The sequence below is a fragment of the Neophocaena asiaeorientalis genome, unplaced genomic scaffold (genome assembly GCF_003031525.2).
Source record: "Neophocaena asiaeorientalis asiaeorientalis breed wild unplaced genomic scaffold, Neophocaena_asiaeorientalis_V1.1 scaffold119, whole genome shotgun sequence".
Classification (NCBI taxonomy): domain Eukaryota; kingdom Metazoa; phylum Chordata; class Mammalia; order Artiodactyla; family Phocoenidae; genus Neophocaena; species Neophocaena asiaeorientalis.
Window position 1 is genome coordinate 3623331 of NW_020175821.1, and position 16778 is coordinate 3640108.

The 16778-nt window shown below is 37.8% G+C and overlaps 1 protein-coding gene and 1 non-coding gene across 2 annotated transcripts in view; one reads left to right on the forward strand and one right to left on the reverse strand.

Annotated features, from left to right (window-relative positions):
* The window catches only part of BUB1B (BUB1 mitotic checkpoint serine/threonine kinase B), a 54224-nt gene extending 37653 nt beyond the window's left edge, over window positions 1-16571 (reverse strand). Inside the window, exons 1-5 of the mRNA XM_024732503.1 lie at window positions 16331-16571; window positions 13650-13796; window positions 8087-8146; window positions 7582-7726; window positions 3215-3411 (exon numbers count right to left, since the gene is read on the reverse strand). Of these exons, the coding sequence (XP_024588271.1) occupies window positions 3215-3411; window positions 7582-7726; window positions 8087-8146; window positions 13650-13796; window positions 16331-16365 (584 nt within the window). The 5' untranslated portion in view covers window positions 16366-16571. The remainder of the gene's footprint in view (window positions 1-3214; window positions 3412-7581; window positions 7727-8086; window positions 8147-13649; window positions 13797-16330) is intronic.
* Window positions 1103-1175, forward strand: TRNAE-CUC (transfer RNA glutamic acid (anticodon CUC)). Its single transcript has one exon. It is a non-coding gene; the product is annotated as a tRNA-Glu (tRNA).
* Window positions 16572-16778: the final 207 nt, after the last annotated feature.

Here is a 16778-nt window from a genome sequence, read left to right on the forward strand (position 1 = left end):
CAACAACATGGATGAACTTGGAGGGGATTATGCAAAGTGAAATAAGACAGACAGAGACAAATACTGTATGATACCACTTATATGTGGCATCTAAGAAATACAACAAACTAGTGAATAAAATAAAAAAGAAACAGACTCACAGATATAGAGAACTATTGGTTACCAGTGGGGAGAGGGAAGGGGGAGGGGCAACATAGGGGTAGGGAATTGGAAGGTACAAACTATTAGGTATAAAATAACCTACAAGGACATATTATACAACACAGGGAATACAGCCAATATTTTATAATATCTATAAATGGAGTATAACCTTTAAAAACTGTGAATCACTATATTGTACGCCCGTAACTTTTATAATACTGTACATCAACTATACTTCAACAAAAAGAACTCCCTTTGTTAAAAAGAAAAAAGTAAAAGGGAATTCACACAAAAACCTGTAATGTGAATGTTTATAGCAGCATTATTTCATAATTGCCAAAAAATAAAAACCTAAATGCCCAATAACTGAAGAATGGATAAACAAAATGTGGTATGTCCATAGAATGACATATTATTCAGCAATAAAAAGGAATGAAATACTGATATATGCCACAACTATGTTCATCTATGATGAACCCTGAAAACATGCTAAGTGAAAGAAGCCAGTCACAAAAGACCACATAATGTAGGATTCCATTTATGTGCAATGTCCAGAAGAGGCAAATGCAGAGAGAGAAAGCAGATTAGTGGTTGCCTGGAACTGGGGTGAGTGGGAACGGGGAGTGACTGCTAATAAGTATGGAATTCATTTTGGGGTGTTAAAAATGTTGTAAAATTAGATTGTGGCAATGGCTGCACAACTCTAAAACTGTTAAAAAAAAAAAAGTAAAGAAAGGAAAAAGATGTACCATGCAAACTAAAGAAAGTTGGACTGCCTATATCAATATCAGATTAAGCTGACTTCAGAACAAGTATGATCAGGGATAAAGATGAACATTATATAATCATAAAGGGATCAATTCTAAATGTGTATAAACCTAACAACAGAACTTCAAAATATGTGTAGCAAGACTGATATGAGCTCAAAGAAGAAACATAAATTCACAATAAAAGAGGGAATTCCCTGGTAGTCCAGTGGTTAGGATTCTGCACTCTCATTGGTGAGGGCCCAGGTTCAATCCCTGGTCAGGGAACTAAGATCTCACAAGCCACGCAGCAAGAAAAACGAACAAACCACCAAACAAACAAAACACAATAAAAGAAACTTCGAAATTCCTCTCTCAGTAACTGATAGAGCAAGTAGACAGAAAATCAGCAAGGATACAGAAGACTAGAACAGATTACCAATCAACTTAACCTAAATGACATTTACGGAACATTTTACTCCAAAACAGCAGAAAAGACATATTTTTCAGGTATACACAAAACATTCACCATGATAGACCATATTCTGGGCCATAAAATGAACCTTAATAAATTCAAAAGAATTGAAATCATACGAATTATGTTCTCTGATCATAACGGAATTAAACTAGAAATCAGTAACAGGAAGATATCTGAAAAATCTCCGAACATGTCCTAATTAAACAATACACTTCTATATAACCCATGGATCAAAAGGAAGACATAAAGAAAATTAAAAAATATTTTGAACTGAATGAAAATGAAAACATAATATTATATCAAAATTTGTGGGATACGGCTAAAGCAGTGCTTAGACAGACATTTTTTATATTAGAAAAGAAAATTCTAGAAATCAGTGCTCTGTCACCTTAAATTAGAAAAAGAAGGGCAAGTTAAACCCAAAGCAAGCACAGAGAAGGAAATAATAAAGAGCAGAAATTAATAAAATTAAGAGAAGAATATCAATTAAGAGAAAAATCAATGGAACCAAAAGCTGATTCCCTAAAAAGATCAAGAGAAATCAATAAACTTCTACCCAGACTGACAGAGGAAAAAGAGAAGACCAATATCAGGATTATCAATATGAAAAACGAAAGAAGGGGGGTTACTACATAACCTACAGACATTAAAAGGATAATAAAGGAATACTATGAACAATTCTATGTCCATAAACTCATCACTTGGATGAAATGGACCAATTCCTTGAAAGACAAAAACTACCAAAGCCCACTAAAAGAAATCAAAGATCTAAATAAATGGAGAAATATACCTTGTTCATGCACAATATTCATCAAAATCCCAGGAAGCTGATTCTAGAATTTATACACAGAGTCAAAGGAACTGGAAGACTTAAAAAGAACAGTTAGAAGACATATTACCTGATTTCCAGACTTACTATAAAACTCCAGCAATCCAGATAGTGTGATATATACCAATGATAGATACAGAGATCAACAGAACAAAACAGAGTAACAGAGATAAACCTGTACAAATATGATCACTTGCTTTTTGACAAAGATGCAAAGGTAATTCAATGGAGAAAGTCTTTTCAACAAGTGGCACAGGAATAAATGGAGGCTCATATGCAAAATAAAAAAAAAAACAGCCTTGATACCTTCTACAAAAATTAACTCAAAATGGATCACAGATTTAAATGTAAAAAGTAAACTATAAAACTTCAGGATAAAAACATAGGAGTGACCTCTGTGACCTTCAGCTAGATGGAATTCTTAGATATACCAAAAGCACGATCCATACAAGAAATAATTGTAAGTTAAACTTCTTCAAAATTAAAAACTTTGGTCTATAAAAAACACTCCCAGACTTAAGCTAGGAGAAGAGACTTACAAATCACTCATCTGACAAAAGGCTTGTATTCAGAATATATAAAGAACTCTTACAACTCAAATGCATTGTGCTAAATGAAAGCAGCCAGAATCAAGACTATATACTGTATGATTCCATTTATATGGCATTATGGAAAAGGTAAAACTATAGGGCTGGAGAACACATCAGTGGTTGCTAGAGGTTGGGATTGTGAGTAGGTGTGGACAACAAAGGGATAACGTGAGGGAATTCTATGGAGTGATGAAATTATTCTATATCTTGATTATGGTAATGGTTACATGTCTCTACTCACTTGTGAAAATGTATAGAACTGTACACCAAAGAGTACATTTTACAGAATGTTAAATATTTAAATATGTCTTTTAAAAAACTGAATAGTAATGAAGTTAACTTGCCAATCCATAGAGAGCACTTTATTCAGATGCAAAACGACTGTTACTAGTTTTAACGAGTTAAGACAAGCTCCAGAGAAGCAGTTTACCGGTGCTGGGACTGCAGTCTTTCCAGTGGTTCAGCCTTCTGTTGAATCCCTTCCTGAAATATCACATCTGCTTTTTTAAAGTTTTCTCTAGCTTCATATTCTTCAGCCCATGAGATATAGAATTGAGCAAGTGAAATGCCAATTCCTTGGTTATGTAAATAACTGTACATATCCAAAGGTTCATTGCATAAATGCCCCTGTAACAAATGAAAAGTGTTAGCAGTTAACCAATTTCTCTTCACTTACTGAGTGTCTATTATGTGCCAAACAATCACTGGAAATACTATATGTAGTTTCTGCACTGAAAAAAATATATCTATTATAATACAATGTTATAAGGAATATATTGGGAGGACCTAAAACATAGACAAAAGAGATTAATTTGTAAGAAAAAGAGATAGGGAGGAAAGTCTTTAAGAAGGTGTGACATTTGAGTGTGGCGCTTAAGGAAGAATAGACTTACATAAGGTAGACAATGGAAAACGAAGGGCATTCTAGGCAGAGAAAATAGCATAAGCAAAGACACCGAAGACTAGAAATTTGTAGGGGTGTAGGCAAGACAGGAGTTTGGGAAAAAAAGGTCTGAACAGTCTTGAAAGTCAAGCTAATCAATTTTAAATATACTTGATAGTCAATGTTATATGTATTGGGGTAGGAGAGCATAAGCAAAGAAATGACATGGTCAAATCTATATTTTAGAAGGGACCTTATAAGACCAGTTACAATGTAGATAATTCTAGTAGCAAGAAGGGGAGGAGAGAGGGATCATTAAAAATCCCACACCACTAACAGTTTTATGTATTTTCTTCAGTCTTTGTTTTTCCCTTAGGGAAAAAAAGGAACATATTTCATTTTACCCAGGATAAAAGGATTTTTGTCATTTTACAGTTTTAATCATAATTAAATGTTTTTATTCCATTTGATAGTGCATCATTCATTTTTCTATGCGGCTACTTACTCTTCATTATTATTATTATTTTTTTTTGCGTTACGTGGGCCTCTCACTGTTGTGGCCTCTCCCGTTGCGGAGCACAGGCTCCAGACGCGCAGGCTCAGCGGCCATGGCTCACGGGCCCAGCCGCTCCGCGACATGTGGGATCTTCCCAGACCGGGGCACGAACCCGCGTCTCCTGCATCGGCAGGCGGACTCTCAACCACTGTGCCACCAGGGAAGCCCCATTATTATTTTTAAATGGGTGAAAAATGTTCCATCTAGTAGATCTTCCATCATTTAATTATTCCCCTATTTTTTTGATAAACCACTTCTAATTTTGCCTAATATAAATAATTGTATAATAAATATCCTTAAGCATACTGCCTTTCACAATTTACATTATTCCCTTAAATTCCTATAAGTAGAACTATGTTAAAAAGTAAATTGCTTTCTAAGACGGTTTTACAAATTTAAAATGTTAGCAGTTATTCCCAAATATAATTTCACAGATAATACTTATTTTTAAAAGTTTCTCCTTTCATATAGAAAGTAGCATTTCAGTGTTCTAGTTAGGAGTTCTTTTACTACTGGGGAGGATAACATTTTCTCCTGTTCATTTACCATCTGTCTTCCTCAAAAAAGTAAACTCCACGAAAGCAGAAAACATTGCTATCTACTATATTCAGGTCCCTACCCAGGGTCTGGTAGAAAAAGGCTGAAAAAATGAAATGCTCCATTTATATCTTTGACAGAAACAATTAGTATTTTATACTTTAATTTTGCAGTAATTTAGTAAATGCAGTTTTTCTGCTTATCCGAATTAGAGATGTTTTCCCATATGTGATGGTGTTTCAAGCAAAGTTGTAATTCTCAATGCGTTATCAGTATAAGATCCAGTCCTCGATATCTATTACTACATAAATAAAGCTTAAAATTGACTGCACTTCGTTAACGGCTTTCTGAATAGCTGTGGTACCGCATGGGATAGCCAATACATATCAGGTTATTCCAGACTGCTGAATGAGATCACCTAAGAAATAACATAAATATCAATAAAAGGATAAGATGGTGAGATTAATGGATTCAAAAGTTAAACATACCTTTTTGGTAACCTTAAAAAGCCAAATTAAAACAATTTTACACTTTTAACTAAAAATACTGGATATTTTCTAAGAACAAATTTTTCCTTAGCTCGATTGTAGTTATCCTTTATAAAAATAACTGGGGCTTTCCTGGTGGCCAATGAAGGAGACACGGGTTCGAGCCCTGGTCCGGGAAGATCCCACATGCCGCAGAGCAACTAAGCCCGTGTGCCACAACTACTGAGCCTGCATGCCACAACTACTGAAGCCCACGCGCCTAGAGCCCGTGCTCCACAGCAAGAGAAGCCATCACAATGAGAAGCCAGAGCGCTGCAACGAAGAGTAGCCCCCGCTGGCCGCAAGTAGAGAAAGCCGGCGTGCAGCAACGAAGACCCAACACAGCCAAAAATAAATAAAATAAAATAAATTTTTAAAAAAACAAAAAAACCCTCTGACTGCAGAAATCTTTCTGCAAATCAAAAGAGTACTGTGAGAAACCCACCTTTACTCCTCTTGACTAAGAAAGACAGCAAAATAGTTTCATATGGACCTTATTTTCCAGGTGCAAAGTTTAAATTACTGCTGATCACTCTAGGGCTGATAATTTGAATTTTACGGTTATCTAGACCAGTCCTTCTCAGATTACCTGTGGTGAAGGAGACAGTTGTGTGTGTGTGTGTGTGTGTGTGTGTGTGTGTGTGTGTTTAAAAGTTTCCATTCCATCGCTGATTTTTTTTCCCCATTGCATTCATCTATTGGTGTATCATAAATTACCACAAATTTAGTAGCATAAAACAATTCAAGTTTACTGTCTTACAGTTTTTTGAGTCAGGATCAGTTGGGTTCCCTGTTCAAGGTTTCACCACATTGAAATCAAGGTACTGACTGATATTTTTTAAAAATACAATAAAAAGAGAAGTTACCAGAAAAATGAGGATGTGCTTAGATGTTGTGCCAATGCTAAACTGTTAACAAAATGTCTAAATGCTTACTCTCAATTTTTGTACTTATCTTGAACAGTCTACAGACCATTCTTTCAGGAGTACTGGTTTAGACTATGTCTTTTACTCTATGATAATAACAGCTTTTCAGTCCAAGCACCAGGTTAACATAAGTGAACAGAGAAATTATTCCAATTGTTACTTTTAATAGCTCCAACTAAATATAGTCATAGAAACCTGGGATTAAAAGTCACTTTAGAGGTTTATTTAGTTCAACCTTCTAATAAATCACACATAAGAATATTATATAGAATAGAATGAAGAACAAAATCCATTAGCATACCACCAGGAACCACAGTCTCCATACTAACAAATCTGTTTAGAATTCTTTGTGTGCCATCCTTTGTTATAAATTCCCCTAACTACTATCCCTAAGGTAATTTCACCAACTTGTATAAGGATGCCAAGATATGTCAAATGTCCTGCAGAAATCAAGATAATGATATCTTCAGGATTCACCTAACTTCCTGTATTAGTAACTATTTGAAGTTTAAGTTAAGTCCTCCCCAAGAGATATATTTTAGCCAGAAATCTTATTAATTTCCAGTGTCAGTATTTTATCATATTACAATGGTTGTAAATATTCCGTTATTGAGAATTATCTAATTACTTATTTTTAATAAATTTTTAATTTTTAAAAATGTATTTTTAATTTTAAAATATATTTTACTTAAATTTTTTAAATCCAATATCTAATTCTATCATCTAAAATTCTATTCTAAATATTTATCACTTGCTTTTTTTCTAATCTCTTTTAGGATAAAAGAAATGAAATTAATGTCTAAGAAACCCTGGCCATAATTTTTACAAAGACATTTTCATAAAAAAATCCTCAAGAGTGTTCTTAAAAGAACTACATGTCAAGTAAGATAGTACAAAGTGGTCAGGTCAGCTCAATATTTTTAATTGTAGCAACATACTAGGTGAAAGAAACCCAAAGACAGATGAAAAATAAACATCACTTTTTTTTTATGGTGAAGATTCAAAAGCTGGGAGAAAGGGATACCAGAATCACCTACAAAAGCTTTTCCCCAAACAATTGTATTACTGCCATGTGTTGGCTCCTACACATCCTCCCCCAGTACAGTTGCATGGCCCAATGGTGTTTAAAATCAATAAATAACCCACTACTACAGAGAAATAAGACAGGCCTTATGATCACTTTTAAAGGGATAAAAAAACCTTATAGTAAAATCCACCTCTAAAGTAGAAACAATTTAACAAATATTGAATATTTATTAAATGTTTAGTATCTACTGAACAGCTCAGTTTTTTGGTGTACAAGACACCTCTAGAGAAAATCTCTTGGTTTAATATTTTAAACTCAGATGGCACTTGAGAAAGACTTACCAGCTTAAGCCAGAGACTAAGAAATCGAGGATCATTATAATATCGTTTTTCTCCTTGTAGCGCTTCTACAGCTCTTTCTAATAATGTTGACATATTACTCTCCTTCCCGCCCTGAGGATAGTTCTGCTCTGTCCAGTTAATATACCTGAATGAGAAGAGAGGAAAAGAATATTTTTCAAGTTTAACATTATCTTGCTCCAAGACCCATTCTGGACTTTTTAAAGCAGAAATATCTAATATACTGATATATTTACCAGTATATTTAGAGGTCCTCAATGACATGCCCTAAGCCTGTATACCTCAAACTTTTCCAAATATTGCTAACATATACCTGTGGGAAATAATGGGGATGGTGATAGACAGGTATAGCTCACAGTCACACCTCAGGAAGATACACTATGATTATTCTGCTTATCTGTGTCTGCAAAACATCCAGTTTGAGATGCATGGCCATAAGGACTCACCTGTTAAGTTTCTATGGCCCTTGTTAAATAAAAAGACTCACCTGTCCCAAACATCCAGAGGGTCATTTCCAGCATAAAATCGAATTTCAGATTCAAATGCCCTGAAATTTAAACAGAAAATGTGAGCATAAGCAATAGTGATAAAAGCCAAATGAACAAGTATCACCTTCATTTTTATTCATTATTAAGTGTTTAATATCAACCTACATAACTGCACTGGAGTTTGAGGGCTTATTAAACAGAAAGAAAAAGAATAGAAACAATCAGGATTCTGCCTGATAATATAACAGAAGAGATAAAATATACAGAAATTAGAGAAATTCCAAGACAACATACAGAAAAGAAGTATTACACAGCAGTTTAAATCTCTGGAACAAGACTCCCTAGGTTCCAATGCAGCTCCAGTAATCACTAGCTGAGTAACATTAGAAAAGCTATTTAAACTGTTTTCAGTTTCCTCATCTATAAAATGGGGATAATAATACTATCTATCTTATTAGGTTGACTAGTCTTAAGTGTAGTGTTTAGACATAGTAAGTACTCAATAAATGACAGCTATTATTTTATATGTATCTGATAGCACTGAAAAAAAACTAAACACACACACATACAGATATATATAGAAATAAGAATCTTAAAGAAAAATTCCATGGGTAACATTAGTCAGAGAAGAATTAAACCACATATAAATTGGAGGAATGCTTCAGAGAAAGTGTGAAATATGACTTTAAAGAGCTGGGAAAGCAGAGGGCTAAGACTAAGTTAAGACTGACCAGTTAGAATAGAGGGGAAGTATTGGGTAATAAACCACAATTTAGATAAATGCTTAATCAATAAAAACTGTATAAGGGGTTATGTTTGACATAAAGAATAGTCCCTGACACAAAGGAATTTATGCCCTAATAAGAAAGACAATACATAAAGGAAAAATTAATAATACAGAGCAGTATATTACAATTGCCAAGAATGGATAGTAAAGGCTTTATGAAGTCAAAAGGAGGTATCATAGAAGCAATCTTAGAAGGTGGGACTCTGAAGGAACCATAAGATTTGAAAGAAAAAGGGAATTTTCCAAGAAAGAGGGAAATCAGTACTGAATAAAATTGTCAAAATGGGACAGTTAACCCAGAGGGAATTAAGCTATAACATAAAGTCAGTATTGGGAATAAATGCAGGTATCTGGAGAGGTAAGAAGGGAATGCTTTAAATGTAAATTTAAAGAGTTTGGATTCTACCTGTTCAAGCCACTAGTGGTTCTTCAATTGGAGAGTATCTTGAATATGGTAAGTAAAGATTTCAAAAAGACTAATCAGGTAACACTGAGACAGGCTGGGACCTGGGACCCTTTGCCGCAGTGCTGGCACCTGGACAAAAGTCTCCTTGTGCAACAGAATACAAAGAAACTATAAGGGACTAAAAATAACTGTGTACATTTGCAGTTGGGGCAAATTATGAACAAAAAGATCCAAAAAGACCCAAAACCCACCACTTCTGAGGTTTCAGGAACAAAAGCAGAGTACTGCTAATAATCCCTGCACACAGCACCACCAAGGGGGTGGGGCCGATCACCCAAGTCACCCCTCTGGCCCAACCCTTGGACCCACTCCTACCCTCACCCCATTTAAGAAACCAGCTCGCCCCAGCTCAGGGGAACCTGTTATTTGTTTTTGCTCCCTGCAGCATGAGTCCCAGTAAAGCCTTGCCTGAATTTCTGGTCTGGCCCCTTATCAATTTCTATTGATTAAAGAGTCCAAGAACCCTGGGTGGTAACAACACTATAAGAAAAGGAAAAATTAGAAAAGGGTACACAATTATGTAGCTAAGGTGACACAATTATGTACACTACTGATAAAAATCAGCAATCCTCCAAATTTATCTATGGATTCAATGCAATCTAACCCAAATCCCAGCAGTCTCTTTTCTAGAAAATGACAAGATGATTTTAAAATTTGGAAAGGCAAAGGACCAAGAATAGCCAAAACAATTTTGAAAAAGAACAAGAGTTGGAGAACTCACGCTACCTGATTCTAGTCTTTACTATATAAAGCTAATCAAGACAATATATAATTGGTGAAAAGAAAGACAATTAGATCAACGGAACAGAATAGAGAGCTCAGAAATGATCCACACATATACAGTCAAATGATTTTTGACAAGAGCCCCAAAGCAATTCAATGGGGAAAGAAAAAAATAATCTCTTCAACAAATGGAGGCAGAACAACTAGATATTCACGTGGGGGTGGGGGTGGGGGTGGATGCAGAAGACCTTTTACTCCAACCTCACACCATACTCAAGGATAAATTTAAACATAAAAGCTAAAACAATAAAGTTAGAAGAAATCACAGGAGAATATCTCTGCACCTTTGGGGCAGGAAAAGATTTCCTAGAGAAGATACAAAACGCATTAAAAGAAAGACACTAATTAATTAAACTTCATCAAAATTAAAAACTTCTGGACTTCCCTGGTGGCACAGTGGTTAAGAATCCACCTGCCAATGCAGGGGACACGAGTTCGAGCTCTGCTCTGGGAAGATCCCACTTGCTGCGGAGCAACAAAGCCCCTGCGCCACAACTACTGAGCCTGTGCTCTAGAGCTCGCGAGCCACAACTACTGAGCCCATGCGCCTAGAGCCCGTGCTCTGCAACAAGAGAGGCCACTGCAATGAGAAGCCCACGTATCTCAACGAAGAGTAGTCCCCACTCTCTGCAACTAGAGAAAGTCCGCGTGCAGCAACAAAGACCAAATGCAGCCAAAAAAAAAAAAATTAAAAACTTCTTCTTGTCATATGGTACTGACACAAAAACAGAAATATAGATCAGTGGAACAGGATAGAAAGCCCAGAGATAAACCCATGCACCTATGGTCAACTAATCTATGACAAAGGAAGCACAATGGGGAAAAGGATATACAATGGGGAAAAGACAGTCTCTTCAATAAGTGGTGCTGGGAAAACTGGACAGCTACATGTAAAAGAATGAAATTAGAATACTCCCTAACATCATACACAAAAATAAACTCCAAATGGATTAGAGACCTAAATGTAAGACTGGACACTATAAAACTAGATTGGGATGGACATATATACACTAATATGTATGAAATGGATAACTAATAAGAACCTGCTGTATAAAAAATAAATAAAATTCAAAAATTCAAAAATAAAACAAAAATAAAAAACTTTTGCTTGTCAAAAAATACCACCAAGAAAATAGATAGCCATGGACTGGGAGAAAATATTTGTAACACATATATTTGATAAGACTATATAAAGAACTCCTGCAATCCAATTTTAAAACTAGGCCAAATATCTAAACAAATGCACCACAAAAGAAGATATATAAAAGGCCAACAAGCAAGTGAAAAAGTGCTCACCATCATTAGTCACCTGGGAGATGGGAAGCAAAACCATAATGAGATACTATTATACACCCACCAGAATGGTTAAAATGAAAATAAATGACCACATCAAATATGGGAGTGGATGTGGAGCAAATAGATCCTCATACATGGCTGATAGGAGTGTAAAGTGTTACAACCTCCTTGGAAAACCAGCAGTTTCTTAAAAAATTAAACATACATTTATTCTATGACCTAGCAATTCTATTCCGAGAGAAATGAAAATCTATGTCCTCAGAAAGCCTTATGCAAGAATGTCCATAGCAGCTTTATTCATAAAGCACATAATTGGAAAGAATCTACTTGTCCATCAACTGAATGGATAAACAAATGGAATACTACTCAGTAATAAAAAGGAAAAATCTACTGATACATGCAACATGAAAAAGGCTAAAAAACATACTGAAAGAAGTGTAGGATTCCATTTATATAAAATTCTAGAATAAACAAAAATAACCTATGGTGATAGAAATCTAATCACTGCTTGCTTCATGAGGGAGAGGAAGATTGATTAGGAAGGGGCATGAGAGTACTTTCTGAGGTAATAAAAATGTTCTGTGTCTTGAAATGTCTTAAAACTAACTAAAAATCTGAGCATTTCACTGCATGTAAATTATACTTTAAAAATAAAAATCACATGGGCTTCCCTGGTGGCGCAGTGGTTGGGAGTCTGCCTGCTGATGCAGGGGACACGGGTTCGTGCCCCAGTCCGGGAAGATTCCACATGCTGCGGAGCGGCTGGGCGCGTGAGCCATAGCCGCTGAGCCTGTGTGTCTGGAGCCTGTGCTCCACAACGGGACAGGCCACAACAGTGAGAGGCCCACGTACCGCAAAAAATAAATAAATAAATAAAAATTAAAAACCACAAATCCTTAGTAATTGACTAAATAAAATTAGAGTGAGAGGGCAGTGAGGTAAGATCATTTAGATGAGTTTTGGTACCATTAATCAAAATGGAGTAGAAAAAGATAAGTCATTTATGAGAGAAATGATTCAGTATTTAATATATTAGTAAAACATTTATCTAATTATATGTTACAGGTAGATAAAAAGACATTTATTGATAGAAGGCAAGTAAGAGATGTAAATAGTAGTTAAACAATCCTGGAAAATTTGAATATGGAATGAGAACGGAGGACAAAGAACAGAGACTTAGATAAAATGCAGTAGGAAGCCAACAAGAAAAAAGGAAGAGTAGTTAGTGACGTGGAAAAACTAGCACAACGTCACAGAACCAAGAAGCTTTAAGAATAGAACACCATCTGTGAAACAAAACCATAAAATTCAATGCTTTTAAAGATCCAAAGAGATGAACAAGGATATTCATCACATTCTATCAAAGTTATGATAATTTGGGGACTTCCCTGGCCATCCTGTGGTTAAGACTCCGCGCGTACACTGCAGGGGTTGTGGGGTGGATCCCTGGTGGGAGAACTAACATCCCGCATGCCACGTGGCACGTCCAAAAAAATTAATAAAATAAATAATCTATAAAAAAATATGATAATTTGCCTATAATATCAGAATTTTGTCACGAGATTGATGGTAGAAACTGATACTTTACTTTTTTGAAAAAAGTATATTTATCAAAACATTTGTCAGAGGAGAGCAAGTTCCATAGGTCCATTTGAATGATGTAGTGGTATTTTTCAGCTTTTCATTATCCTGAGTTTGTTAAATTCAGTTTCTCCGAGGTTTACATTTTCTTTGGAGACCACTATTTCTTTCTGGCACATTCTCGAAAATACTTTCCTAGAAAGTTAATAATTGAGTACACATAAAAGATAGCAGATTCACTCTCCCTCAGTACTCCGAATCCAAAGAAGCAATTTCACTAACTGATTACTCTCAAAGAGTTCATTCTGTTTAGGGATTCAGAATGTCATAATACTTTTGTGAAATATTGTAAAATGATACTTGCTTTACTTATCAGTTCCCCCTGTATGAGAAATATTTCTATTGATACAAGAGTTTGGCTGCTCCACAATGAAATGAAATCCTATAGCTCTTGTTCTTAAGTGCACTTGAGGAGATCTTTAGATAGCTGTTGTGTGATGAGAAAGCAGGAGAGGAACAGATTCTCATCCTACCAGCTTTTGAAGAGTAGTTTAGTACTCCTCATGCCATACTGCACAGGTCCACACCCACATTACCTACCAAACTGGGGATAAATGATGACAGGTTGAGCCCCAACCATTCTACATACCTTTTCTGTTGCTGAAGAGTAGTGTTACAGGCAGATTCTTGCTGTGCCAGTGCTCCCTGAAGTGTGGACATGATCCGCCCCTGCCTTAAAGGTTGGACATTTTCTTTACTCAGCTCCCATTCATCTCCCTCCAAGGACATGACTTCACTGCGAAGAGGGAAACAAAAGTAAATCTCATACCAACACTGAGTTATTATAACACTAGATTATTGTAAGTGTTTTCAGAAAAGTGATCGTGATCTTTGGGTTGAATATAGTGGGTTGGCACATTAGTAGTGCTATTATACTCCTAAGCTTCGGAGCCTTTCTGTGACACGGTTTCCAAGTTTACAGCTGTACTATTGCCTAATGGAAGAGAGCACATAGCTAGGGTATTGTGAACAATATTATAAGAAGAAAGTTTATGGCAGGAAGGAAAAAAGGGAAAAAAGTATTATAAATTTGGCTAGGTAGACAAAAAGCAGTTCGATGCCTACACTGAATGCATCATCTAGTTTAATTTAAAATTAGCAACGTGTTTATCAGACTAACACCCCATGTTTCAACTGATGACTTAAAACTGAAGTTTATGTATACGGGTAGCCAAGAGCAGAAGCAGACAAAAATACGGCTTACTGGTCACAAATGGCTCCCCCAATTCTACCAATTCTATGGGGGGAATCCCCAAAATGTTTTTGGAGGTAATCACTACAAAGGGTATGCACTCTGAACTTCAGAGCTCTGCAATGGTCGAAGAGAAGCTTACTTCTGGCTGAGAGACACTATCTCTGGGTTTAAAACAGATAGGCACTATTCTTCAAAACAAAGTGAAAGTTATGTGAGACCTCAGTCTAGATGAGAGCTGAAAACTTCCTTCAAGAAAGTAAACTGTAAGTGATTAATAATAATTTAGGTTGTAACTACTCATATCTTTTTAACTATTTTGTGTGAATCCTGTAAATGTAAGGGCCATGTCATTTATTTTTATTTTCTCATGCTCTAATATAGTATCTAACCCTAGTTAGCACTGAATAAATATTTCCTAAGTTCATCTAAATTTCTTCTCCTGCTCTTAAAATAGCAATTAAACTATCTCTATTTTTTTTTTTTTTTTTTGTGGTACGCGGGCCTCTCACTGCTGTGGCCTCTCCCGTTGCGGAGCACAGTCTCCGGATGCGCAGGCTCAGCGGCCATGGCTCACGGGCCCAGCCACTCCGCAGCATGTGGGATCTTCCCGGACCGGGGCACGAACCCGTGTCCTCTGCATCGGCAGGCGGACTCTCAACCACTGTGCCACCAGGGAAGCCCATTATCTCTATTAAATAGTATCCAAAACTGAGCTGGATTACTTCCTCCATCCCTCCTCCTCCTCCCCTTGCCTCCTCAAAGACCTGGTCCTTCCCTCATCTCAAATAAATGGCAATTTCATTTTTCCAGTTGCTCAAGTCAAAATTCTTAATGCTAACCTTGACACTCCACTCACCCACCACCCACCCCGCCAGTCACTCAGTGAGTCCTGTTGGTTCTACCTTCAAAACATATCCAGAAATTAATCTCTTCTCACCATCTCCACTGTCTCAAGCCTGGCTCAGGCCACCACCTTCTCTTGCCTGGAATATTTCAATAACCTCTAAACCGGTCTCCCTGCTTCCACCCTTTTCTACCTTTAGTCTTTTCAACATTGCAGCCAAAGTGATCCCATTTAAACACATGTCAGATCATGTCTCTCCTCTGCTCAAAACCTTCCAATAACTTTCAACTACAGAGTAAAAGCCAAGTCCTTACAATGCCTGCATCCTCACCTTTTTTACTTCGCTTCCTTTTACTCTGGTTCATTCTGCTCCAGATACTGGCCCAGTACGCCTCCCTCCTGCAACTCTCACCCACCAGCCTTTGTACTTCCCCGCCCCCGCCCCCAGATCTATGCAGGACTAGCTCTTGAGTTTCCTTCAAGTCTTGACCCAAATGACACCTTCTCAGTGAGGCCCTCAGTTCAAAACTATCGAAAATTGCACCCCCCAAATGTTTTATTTATTTATTTTTTTAGTACCGACCACCATCTAACTTTTAGTTTATTTATCTTGTTTATTGTCTGTTGCCCCTACCCTCATCCCACCCCAGAACTTAAGCTTCAGGAGGGTAGGAGTAAGAGCTTATATATGTATAAATAAGGAAGAGCAGCCAGCATGCAGACAAGGGCTTTTTCGATTTCTAACTATGCTACTAGCTTAATGCTAGCACCCACCATGTGCTGAGCACTTACTTGGAGGCAGTTACTTTACAGCTACTCTTAATTCTCCCAGAACCCGGCATGGTAGCGTTAACAGCAGCGTTTTCCATATTAAGACGTGTCCAAGGTCAAAGAGCTAGCAAACGTCTGGGCTGAGATACCAACACAGAACACACGACAAATTCCAAGCTCTTTGGACCCCTGGCGTCCCACAGCCTCCTTGGCTTTGAAGCAGGATGCAGCATGATTTTCACGCGCCCTCACCCCACTGAGGTCGGTGCTAACCCTGCTCTGCGCTTTCACCTCCACCGCTTGCGTCCGACTCCAGCAGGGAGGAGGATCCGGCCGGGCCTGCTCTTCTCCTGACCGTGCCGGTGCTCTCCTGGGCTGCTCTGAGCGAAGCCTCTGTCACCTGCCAGGCACCCGCGGGGCTCGCAGGCCCAGCTCCCGACCGCCCTTCTCCGGTACCTACCTCGGAGCACCCCTTTCCTTCTGCATCGCCGCCATCCTGCATTCCCGGCTCAGGGCCTCGTCCTGCCGAGGGCCTTTCTTCAGGGCTGCAGACCGCCTGGGCGTCCTTCTGCAACCTGCCCTTCGACGTACTGAAGCGACCGGAGGGCGCTCCCGAAAAAACCACGCACCTGACTCCCTCGCGAACCAGCCACCTCAAGCTCTCACGTCCAGCCGCCAAGTTTCAAATTTAACGGTCCCGCGCCGACAACGTGCTACGCCCCTCCGCTCCTCCGCGCTCGCGCCTCCCACACAAGGAATTCTGGGACTTGTAGTTTATCCCAGGTTTAGGCCACGCTGTCGCGGTGCATAGTGGGAGTGGTAGTTTCCGGGGGACTGTGGCTGTCCAGGTGTAAATTCTCTCCAGGTGCTCTCTGCGTCCAGGCTCTAGAGCTAATCTTTGAGCCTAG